Source organism: Brachycentrus maculatus, unplaced genomic scaffold, assembly GCF_059751285.1.
Source record: "Brachycentrus maculatus isolate JH-2025_06_01 unplaced genomic scaffold, ASM5975128v1 h1tg000509l, whole genome shotgun sequence".
Lineage (NCBI taxonomy): Eukaryota > Metazoa > Arthropoda > Insecta > Trichoptera > Brachycentridae > Brachycentrus > Brachycentrus maculatus.
Window position 1 is genome coordinate 547,931 of NW_028281255.1, and position 12,579 is coordinate 560,509.

General features: G+C 32.1%; 1 protein-coding gene across 1 annotated transcript in view; it reads left to right on the top strand.

Annotated features, from left to right (window-relative positions):
• The window catches only part of LOC148301880 (opioid-binding protein/cell adhesion molecule-like), a 74,601-nt gene that overhangs the window by 30,175 nt on the left and 31,847 nt on the right, over positions 1-12,579 (top strand). Inside the window, exon 3 of the mRNA XM_088272569.1 lies at positions 637-847. Within this exon, the coding sequence (XP_088128695.1) occupies positions 637-847 (211 nt within the window). The remainder of the gene's footprint in view (positions 1-636; positions 848-12,579) is intronic.

Sequence of the window (12,579 nt, forward strand, 5' to 3'; positions counted from 1 at the left end):
AAATTGTAAAGTTAAATATTACTTTATTGAATAGGCCAGGCCTGTGTTAATTTCCTAAAAGCTATTTAAGCAAATCACTTATGAACAACATGTTGAGTGCGTCGAAACACTTTTTCACAAATCTGGATTATCTCCAATTATTGGAGTTATTTTTGGTATTATTTTTTGACATCTTAACATATAGATGAAGAAGACTATGGAAGTCTGAGTTTATACAAATGTTATGACCTAGAGACTGGTTAAGTGATCACTTAACACACGTGCAACTTTTACGATTATACCCGTGATTAACAACCAATTTGTGAATCACTAGAACTTCACGAGAAATATCTATTGGTGAAATGAAAATAAATGTCTCTAGTGAAGTTCTAGTGATTCAGAAACAATGTTTCAAAATTGGTTCATATATATAGAATTGGTTCAGGAATTTGAATAGTGTGGTTGTCAATAATGGGTTGAATTGGTGAATGTTACACGTGTGTAAAATTATCACTTATCCAAACATATGACGGTCGTAAGCTCCGTAAATGCCCAGACTTCCATATGCTTCTTCATCCATGTTGAGACGTCAAAAAATTTAATTTAATCCAAATTTCATACAAGGTATTTAAGCAAATTTCAAATATTTTTGTCTAGATATCCTGGGTTCGAAGACACGGAGACGGGCTGGTGTTACTCTCGGCTGGCAGACTGACGCTGGCCAGCGACGGGAGGTGGACTCTTCAGGCGTCTCCTGGCGACTGGAGAATGGTCCTGCGTCCTGTTGCAGCCAGAGACCAGGGAGCCTACGAGTGTCAGGTGTCGACACACCCACCTCTTGTTAGGAGAGTCCAGCTACACGTTTTAGGTAAGCCTAAACAATTCACTTTTAAAATTTACTTATTGAATATAGCGCCCTTGAGATAGTATCTTACGAAAATGGCTACTACTACCATCACGCCGTTTCTCCGCAGCGGTAGGCAGAAAGGATGGAGCGCCACACTCTTCTGTCCTGACATACACTCCTGGCCTCCTTCACTTCCATATATCTAGTCAAACATGCTCTCCGATTACGCAGACTTTTGACACCACTTGATTTTACGTTCTGATTGATCTGATTTCGTCTGATTCAAGTCCGTTTCGGCCGTCCTCATTCTGTATTCTTGCTCGAAAATGGCGCTATATAAATGGCGAAAATAGCTTACGTAAATGACGCTTTATATTCGTAAATTATATAATATTCCCGATCAGTAATTACCATGACTTTTTTAAGGTAAACAAGGTTTAAATATGATTTCCATATCTTACATATTTTTTCCGACAAAATTAATTTAAATTGAGTGAATTTGAGTAGTGTTTTATATTATAATTACATTTAAGTAAAAGAAAGGTTTGAAGGATGATTATACATTATTTTATTTTAGAAATGAATATTTTTATGTGAATTCCAAAAATATATGTGTTAAAAACAATGATAACAAATTTGGATAAAATATGTAGCGCCATTTTCGTAAAATACTACCTCAAGGGCGCTGTGTTGGTGTATATTTGTAATTTTTTTTAAAACAAAAAGTATACGTAAAAAAGATTATTTATAATACTCCCGATGAGTAATTTCCATTACACATCTAAGGATTAAGGTTAACAAGGTACCTAAAAAAACAATATTTTAAAACAAAGTTAATAAGATACGTAGAAAAACAAAAACAAAGAGTGAAATACCGTAAAGTGGGTATACATTGCACCAAAATAATGCATTTTTTCAAAAAATTGTCTATTCAGATCAGGTTTTTTACTTTTTCTGAGGTTTCAACTATTGCAATGTAATAACACATATACCTGTAACATGTCTGATACATTTTTAAATTTTTATCTATTTTGCCTGTATTTTTTTTTTATATTTATATTTTGGTGCAAAGTATCCCGGGGTAAAGTACAACTTTGCACCATGATATTTTCTCTACACTTTTCGTACTAGAATCCAAATTGATGCAGAGTAAAGGCTATCCTACAAGTTTTGTTGCACCTTATGAAGTGTTTTGGATCACAGTTCACAAAATGCAGATTATAATATTGTATAATTATGGAAAAATAAGACACTTGATAGAATTTTTTTTTTTAAAATATTGAAAAATCTAACAAAAATGTTTTTTTTTCAATACTGAAGGTTTAAAATTATATAAAATAAAAGGTGGATATTAAAACATATCGTACTACATAGGTAATAGGAATTAAAATTAAATTAGGTCTAAATATGGTCAAGTTCCGGGACGGTAAAGAAACCTCTTTTGGATTGAATTTTCGGTTCTTTTATGGAACCCGCTACATCCTTCCAAGAATATTGAAGAAAGTCATCCTTCATCGGCCACTTCCACGATTTGAGACTCTCCTGCATGGATTTAACAGCTCTGTCTTTCTTTATTTCCAAAATCTGTCCCGGAAATTTTTCTCCTTCATAACGAAATACGACATATTCTCCCACCTTCTTTATTACTGGTCCTAATGAAACGGAAGAACAAATACGATAACTAGTTTAAGTCATCGTTTTTGTTCTTCTCTCTCTTCCTCAAAGCTTCCATGTGAACTATAATCAGTTAATGCTAGATATGCTGGAAGTTTCGATGCGGAAGGTGGGATCATTGATGTAGTTGGTTCAGGTAGCATTTGTGTCTCGTCAACGTTCATTTCGACATTTGGATCGTGAGCAATGCTCTTACCTGGTTCTATCGGTATCGTTTTCCTGCGTTTTAAGACTGAATTCTTGGGTTGAATCTGTTTTCTTCCAAAAACTGTTGAAAACTCTGGCGCACGTCATCGTCATACGCTTTTAATGGCAATCGATTAAGCAACTGACTAGTTTTAGCAACAGTCAAGGTTTTATGTCTTTGCAAAAATGATCTTATCCATTCAGAGCCTGGTACGTTGTTCTTTAATATTCGTACTCTTCTGCCAAATCTATCCAAATAGGCTATTAGAATGTAGCGAATGTTAAAAACACTCACTGGGAAACTACTCACTCATGTCTACTATGCAGTTTACGAAGGATTGCTCTTCGCCCTTGTCACATATCGGAGGTTTTCCCACTGGTTTTGTGTGCTGACCTTTGAGCTTATAGTTAATCGTCCTTCTGGGGATTTTGAAAATTTCTTCAGCCTTTCTTTGACTGATTGTACCATTTCGAATGGCCTCCAAACACTGCTCCACTCTCTTCGGTGTAAAATCGCAGTATCGTCTGGCATAAGGCCGCTGTTTGTGTGTTCTTGACATTTTTGAAAAAAATATACCATCAGGAATTAAGTAAGTAGACAAAACCTATAGATATTAAGCAAACATGTCAAGTTGTATTAGCTGTTTTAAGACTTTTCATAAAATTAATTAACTATGGCCTTTTGTGAATACTTTGCACTTGGTGCAATGTTACCCCAAATGTGGTCAATACAAGTCAGTTCTTAAAAAAATATTATTTTAACATAAACTTGACAACGTAACTAAAAAATACAGCATTTGAGAAAAGCAGGGCCTACCTACCTACGATTTAGAGACCACTCACTTGTTGTAACTAGTTTCAGTATACTGATTCCACTGGATTTTTTCGGACACAATTTTCAGACAGAAAACTTTCTTTACGTTCGGATAGGAAAAACGCATTGAAGCAATAGCGACCGACTGTTACTTCTGTAAACTAAAAAGTAGATTGAAGTGCCATCTATCAGAAACAATAGAAAGTAGAATGAAAAATGACATGTATCAGAGATGACCAGCTCTTCAATTTCTTTACAGAAGGTGGTGCAAAGTATCACCCATGGTGCAAAGTATACCCACTTTACGGTACATTAAAAATTATAAAATAAAAAAAAGTAAGAAACAAAGAATAGTAGTAAAAATTATCAAGACTAAAACACAAATAAGAAAGTTAAAAAAATTACAAAACACAAACTACAGTTAACCTGATGAAATAGTTTTTTCAAAACCGGTTGTCATGAAGTATTGTTTTTAAGTGGTATTACACAAAATAAACGATGAATAATAAGGAGAGTGTTAATTTTTCATATCATAAGGTTAAAAATGCTTTTAATATACAAAAGCATTTGTATTTGTTGTTGTTTTAAATACATATCGGTGATTCTAGGGTTAATTTAAATCTTTGTGACAGGTATTTTAGTTCAAACGCTAATATATGCTTTTGACATGTAGAGCAAAGAAAGGAATATGAAAATATTCCCTTAATACCTTACAATGTTTAAATGTCATATTTGTAGCTTTTATTCTACAATACTTTTGGGATTTTTTTGATGATAATTGCGCAGGATTGCTTTGAATCCTTTAGCAAAGTGATTAAAGAACTCAAAGGATAAAAAATATCATATTGCCTTTTGAAAGAGTAAATTTTGAATGTACAATACGCCAAAGGCATATCAAAAGTATATGAAGATAATATTTACATTTTCATCAATTGATCCGAAAGTCATTCTTCCATTTTTAACTTAAATTTTACTTAATTTTCTTAAAATCTATTATGTAACTCATTTCGATGCAATGAGCATCATTGTTTCGGTATTTGATGATGTTGAATACATGAAAAAACGTGTAACACGTTTTTTTTATGTATTCAGCATCGTTAAACACCAAAACAATGATTCTCATTGCATCGAAATGAGTTACAAATAAAGAAAAGTGATATTTCCCAAGAAAAATTAAAATTTATTAATCGATTTTTTACACATATTACTCAAATTTTGTATGTTATCATTATTCTTTGACTAAAAATATCTTCCGCGTGCTATGATCATATTTTTAACCATATCTCAATACAGATGAATAAGAGTATGGAGTTGATAAGGTTTACGACCATTCATAGGCTGGTTTAAGTAACGACTATAAACACCATTTTACCCATAATTTTCGATCACACTACTCAAATTTCGGAAGTCATACATATGCTTGAATTCAAGATCTTGAGTGGCTTTTTCATCAGTGACAACTATTGTGAAAATTAGTAAGTTTTTAAATACCAGAAACCTTCATGAATAGAAATTTAGATTCATCATGGGTAGAATAGTGAATGAGTTAAGTTTTATAAAGTAATCACTTAAATCAGTCTTTTACGGGTCGTAATCCCTTTAACTGTCCGAACTTCCATATTCTACCTCATCATTCTTGAAATATCAATCAATCAAACCCTTATCCGCACCTTAATGGTGCATAGAGCACTGCATCATATAAACGCAGTGTTATCTTGATCGTTAACACATGAAGGAAAGGTGATCAGCCCAACGTTTAGGTTAATACTGAATAAATATTAGAGTGAAAAAAATCACATTTATTTATTTGATCCCCCCTGGGGATCGAACCCGGGACCTCCAGAACGGTAGCCGAGCGTGCTCACCATTACTTATTTTTTTTTCACTCTAATATTTATTCAGTATTACCCTAAACTGGTACCTGAAGCGTAGGGCCAATCACCTTTCCTTCTTGAAATATCAATAATATCAAATATCTTTTCAAATAACTTAAGTACAATGGAATCCAGGATTCGTGAACAAAATTAGGAAACAATACAATCAAAATGTTGAGAAACTTTTACTCGAATTTAATGAACCTTTTACTTAAAATAAAAATTATTTTTGTAGATAAGTTAGTATTTTAAAGTAAAGTGCATTATTTACTTGAGAACAAAAACATTTGTGGAGAAGGCAAATTTCTTAGAAACTTCTACCAACTTCCTTTAGTGTTCCAAGTCAGTTGAAGAATGTTTAAAACCGCATCAGTGTAATTAGGTCAGAAATTTATGAAAGGTATAAGTATATTGATTTCAAGTTTTCAAGTAAACTTCCGTAAAGTATGGTTAAATTCACAAAGCCTTACCGGGTAGTATTTCTAAAACGTATTTAAAACCAATTCATTTCGACCCCCCGTTTAAGCGTAATTAAAAGGAATTAGGATCGCTATCTTTAAATTAAAACCAAGTCGTATTTGCGATAAAATCACAGACTTTCGATTTAGTATGCAAATCGAACATATTTCAGTCGTTCCAGCTTCAGGGGGGAAAAAAGTCAAACTGTCGCGTCGTAAATCGTTTAATGTGTTTTATTTTTCTCCGTCACAGTGTTATAACACCGGATATCGAGGACAAAAGCGATGGGATATGGGAGAGAGAGAAACCAAATGGCCATGTAGCTAATTTCAACCCCTGAACTTCCATAGTGGTCAGGCTATAAACATCCAATAATACAATAGCATTCACGTTCGTGCCCCGTTTCAACAAGAAAAAAGCGTATTTATAGATTTTAAATTTAACATAAAAATAAATATTTATTAATAATTTTGATCTAAAATGTACTGCACCAAAAATGTCATCTTTATTCTGCCAGAGAAGTCACATATCGATCACTCCTTTCGACAAGGTCATGAATGAAAAAAACTAGATTTTTCAGGAGATCGTTTTTAAAGTTTAAAAATATAATACAATGTTTTGAAAATAAATAACAAGCCACTTATTGAACTTTTTACAGTGCAACAGATCTTTTAAGGTAAAACCTGAATGTTTTTTCTCCATTTGAAAAATATTGAGTACATTTAAAAAAAAAATTATAAAATAATACCTTTTCAAAACGCAAAAACAACACTTTCTGCTCTGTAGTGGGTAAATTTAAAATAAAAAATTAGGTTATAAACATATTTACTCTCACAATTAAAAAAAATGTTGAAAAGCGATATGTTTAATCACGTGTACACACATAAACAATTGCGTGACATTATGCAGCACATAAAACCTGGAAAAACAAGATAGCGATATAAATTTTGATGGAAATAAAAACAGCATTCGGGAAGGGAGTCGGCGATGTCACACGGAAACATATGAGTAGAAAAATCGCTCTTCCGTCAGCAAAAACCGCCACGCCATTTCATGAACACATCAATCACATCCGATATTAGCGCTTTTACCTCCAAAGAAGTCATTTCTGTCGACGACATTGAACTGCTTGTTTTTTGACGTCGGCATTTACTGACTCGACTGAAATAAATATGGAACCGGTCGAGGAAAAAATCTTATCATTTTTGGTCGCGTGGCAAAAGCATAAAATAGCTGTTTTTTAACCAATTTAAATCAAAAAGGATGAAACATTTTTTGACGATTAAATGAAATAAAAAAACCGGTTATATTTGGTCACTATTAATTTTTATATATTATTAGATTAAAACCAATATTTTTAGCTTTTCCACTTTATTTTTATTTGACCAGCGACCGGGTTTCGTCGTTACCGACATCATCAGACTGGTTTCGTCGTTACCGACATCACCAGTCTGATGATGTCGGTAGCGATGAAATCCGGTCGCTGATCAAATAAAAATAAAGTGGAAAAGCTAAAAATATTGGTTTTAATCTAATAATATATTAAAATGCAATTCCATCACGAAGTGTCAGTGGATAATATAAATCTATTAATCTATGTAGTTGTGATGATAATAAGGCTAGTATTGCATCCACCGCAATTTGCAATTAATTGATTTGACTGTCCCTTCGTGGTAATATATATTCATTTTCAATATTTTTAAATACTACTATTTTTGAAAAATCTATTGTGACAAACATTTTGATGCATTCCGCTTCCTTTTTTTTCATATTGTATTTGTAAACGATTGGTTCGAAACACGTGTCACAATAGATTTCTTACCAAGTGACTTTGTGGTAGAATCTATCCATTTTAAATTAAAGTTTTACTTGGCAAATGCTACTATTTCTTAAAAATCTATTGTTTGAAAATGTTGGAGAGACTTTAAGAAAAAATGGTATTTACTAAGTAAAACTTAAATTAAAAATGAAGTTATGTCTGTTTGATCCATCAGATAATTTTTTAATAAATGTTGGCATTTAGGAGAATTGACTGGACTGAAATGATACGGAATCGGTCGAGCAAAAATCATTTTTGGTAACGTGGGATAATCAGTATTTTTTTAAAAATTTAAGCCAACCCACAAATCGGTGGGCTGAGATAATTGTATTTGAATATTTTCAAAATTAAAAAGAAAAATACAAATTGCTATGTTTAATTATAGAAGTAAGGTTTGTTTATATTGATATAACCAACAAAAAAATATTTTATTCTGTGTCATATTCAATTTTTTTTATTAATTAGTCAATAAGGTAACAATTTAATTGGTAAGATGGTCTCAGGATTCAAAAAAAGATAGAATGAACACATCCAACACAACCATCTTGGATGGTTTGTAGCGAAATGTTTTTTTTTTTAAATTCTATTAGTTCAAAGTCGAACACATCTTAAGAACATGGATATTTTCTGCAGTATTTTCTTATATAAAAAATAATTAACGTGAAAAATGCTGAAAGCTGTCAACCCACGTGGGTAAAAGTAATAAATTTGGATAATTTTTAAAGCGCCATTTTCATAAATATTTAATTTCGTAAATGTTCGGGATATTTATAATTTTTTTTTCGTGAATTCGTTGATAAGGGGTTAAAAAAAGTTCTACAAAAATATTGGTTTAATCTTTTGGCTTGAGTCTTTAGCAAATTAAAAAAAAATACTATTGACGAAGTCTGTATGATCACATGTTTAAAAAAATTGTGGATTGGATAGTTTCTGCATAACTTCTCCAATTTAAATTGCTGTTAAACGCTCACTTCCTTATTTCAACCCTTTAACTTCAAATTAGTTTTGTTATTGTGAGAAACTTTGACAAAAATCCTTTGTCAATCCGAGAAAGTAATTCAATTAATTTTCGGAAAAACGGGACGTGAACTCTTCTTACATTGATAGAATCGAAACTTTTTGTTATTGTAAAGGGCGAATGAACTGCGATCACAGCCTAATTTTAAGGGTCGGTTACCGAGGGCTAAAAGTAATCTGTTTTCTCAGCTGCTAAAATATCCGTATCCCACCATTTAATCAAAATGTTCATTTAAATTTTAGTAATGATATTTTAAGAGAATACATTTTATTTTTAGAAATAAAAACATTTTACGAGCTTTTTTCCCGGAAAATATATTTCCGAGTGCTTCTTTGAATTATATAATGTATTTTGTTTTTTTTTTTCGAGATAAATATTGTGGTAATATTTTTTCCTTGAAACTCCTTATTTCAAGCACAACATTACAAAGTGGTTTTGTATTTTTAATATTATTTTTTATTAAATCTGAAACAATGTATTGAAATCTGTTTAGAATATTTACATTATTGAAAATTTTAAACGTGGATGTTTTATGTGTATGTGAAGAGATGGTGATATATAGCTCGCGAGTTTATTAAAATTACAATTTATTGATTTTTATTCACTTTTATTTAATTGGATTTTTAATTATGACGTTTATGAATTAAATTGAACATAATAAAAGTATTTAAATGTTATTTAAATAATATATTAAAATATAAACATCCCAACTACCAATGCTAATATTATATAAGCATTCAAAGTGATATATTGAAGTTTGTTTTTGGTTAAAAACCTATTTATTAATAAATTTATTCTTACCCTTATTCGCACCAAATGGTGCATAGGGCAGCACCGCATCTAAACAGTGTGTTAAATTGATCGTTTACAAAGGGAAAGTTTTGACTAAAGTTAGACTTCCAGCATGGTAGCCAAACGCGCTAACCACTACACACATTCACACACACACACACACACACACACACATACACACGCACACACACACACACACACACACACACACACACACACACACACACACACACACACATACACACACACACGATGATGTGTCCCGAATTCATAAAATTAAACGTTAATAATATTTCGTTTACGTTTAAAAAACTGTTTGGTTTATTTCCTATCAAGATTTTTTTTCTTTATTTGGGAAATCCCTTTGATGTAATGGAATACTTACGTACACTCGTTTTTCCGGAAATTAGGTAAATATTATAAAATGTTCAGCTAATATGATAGAATATCATGAATATTTTGTATGTTTATGCCATTTTTATGATATTATTTAATTTTCAAATTAAGACTTTCATGCTGTGAGTTAAATTGAACAATTTTTCGCTTAAAAATTAAGCATGTCAAGGCTTGTATGTATACAAGTAAACACGATAATTAATTTAATTGGAGATAATCCAGATTTTGTGAACAAGTATTTGGACACACTCAAAATGTTACAAGTAAACACGTTTGTTAGAGTATATGTATTTATAAAATTTATAAATATACTTTATTTTACATGTATTTGCAGTTGATATATTAAACTATCGAGAGCAAAAATTAGATTTGATTTTAAGTTGTTTTTACAGCGCCTTTGAGATCATACTCAAACTCAAAAACGGCACTTAACAAATCATATATTTATTCTCAATATTATTAATATTTAAAGCATTCACTTTTGGTCATTTTTACTTTAATGTTTTTTTTTACAAAAATGTCTGTAATATAAGCATAAGACCATTCACCGAGATTTTTATGTCTACCGGTTTCGAGACGTACCCGTCTCTTCGTCAGGACAATCACTACAACAGCATGCAAACCACACTATCCATCACCACCATAGTACTATTTACACACTTAAAACTATACAAATTGTTTATCATGCGATTTTGGTCGACCCGCAGACCAACATGCACTAGGAGTTGCAGAACAAACTTGCATTAAGGGCCGAAGTCAAAAGGTTTTAGTGCATGTTAGACCTCGGCCTTGTTTTAAGTGTGTAAATAGTGCAGTCCGTCTCCGTAGTGTAATGGTCAACAAGCTCGGCTATCGTTCTGGAGGTCCCGGGTTCGATTCCCAAGGGGGGTAAAATAAATATAAGTGATTTTTTCACTGTAATATTTATTTAATATTACCCTAGACTGGAACCTGAAGCGGAGGGCTGATCACCTTTCCTTCATGTGCAAAACGATCAAGATAACACTGCGTTTATATAACGCAGTGCCCTATGCACCATTGGGGCGCGGAAAAGTTTTTTTTATTATTATTAAATAGTGCAGTGGTGGTGACAGGTAGTATTGTTTGCATGCTGTAGTAGTGATTGTCCTGACGAAGAGACGGGTACGTCCCGAAAACGGTAGACATAAAAATCTCGGTGAGTGGTTATATACTAATATTACAAACATTTTTGTTAAAAAAAATTAAGTAATGATAATTATAATTTACAAGTATTAATAATTTTTATTTCGTATTATTTTATTTTTTTTTTTTAAATATAAAAAGTGCATGTTAAAAGCTCGTAGAATGCTCTAGTTAGCTTTTTAGTTGCAATTAATTGTTTTTCATCAAAAATTACAATGGCTGTCGGATTTCCTAATCAAGAACTGAAAAGTGGCATACAGCATGAAAATCGAATGATGCATGAATATTTTTTAAAGTAATGTATTTAAATATTAAATGTACACGGCTACGCGATGCCATGATTAATTCTAAATAAATGGAAAAGAAAGAGGACATATTTATTTTATGTTTAATTCTGTAATGATTGTTGTTACAATTAGTTATCAGCTATCAAGAAGCTCGCCGTCGGAAGCAGTGTTTAGTATCGTATGTGTTACTGGTAAACTCAACACATGGCGCTGCCATTGCAGTCAGATAAGCTATTTAAAAAAGTCTTTTTTACATGTCACTGGTAAAAACACCTTCCCCGAGCCATTCAGGAAATCGTTGATTCAACTCAATTTCAGATTATCATCAGTCTTTATTAAAAAAGTTCAGAGGTATTTGTAAAAAGTATGAACTTTTTTAATAATCCAATGAAATTTGAGAGATGAATAGATATTCCAGCGCAGGAACTACCTACATTCCTCCGGAAGTTAAGTGGAATAGAGCAATCAACATCCAAGCGGAAGCGCGAAACGTGATGCCATTTCCCCCTCAGCTCTGATGATATCCGGTATATTTTTGTACAATGCTGTGCGGTCTGCAAAAATGTGATGCTTTCATTGGCATTGAATAAATAATTTTCCCAAAAAATTATATTCATTTATATTTTGAGGCCAGGCTTTGCGTATTTTATCGTTTATATTATTTTTGTATTTTAAGGCTCGATTACAATAATGCTCTTCGGATGAAATTTTTGAACCCATGTTTGTGTATATAAAACTACCTAACCATCACGCCGCTTCCCCGCAGGGGTAGGCAGAGAGAATAGAGCGCCATACCACTCTGTCCTTGCAAACATTCTTCGCCTCTTCCACGTTCATGCATCTCCTCATACATACGACTTACGACTCCTAACCTGACCACTTTCAAGTATTTGGCATACCTGATTGTGACATGTTTTTCTCGGTCTTCCTCAGCTTCTTTTCCCACTAACATTCACCTCATAAATTTGTTTTACCGTTCTTACCTCACTCATTCGTTCTACATGTCCAAACCATCTCAACACACCTTTCTTAATTTTAACGATAGTGCTTATCTCAGCTTTGCATTCCTTCCTTATTTCACTATTCGCACATCTATCATACATCGTTTTGTCGCACATTCTTCTGAGAGATCGCATTTTGACTGCATTCAGTCTACTTTCATCCTTCCATATATATATATATATATATATATATATATATATATATATATATATATATATATATATATATATATATATATATATATATATATATATATATATATATATAT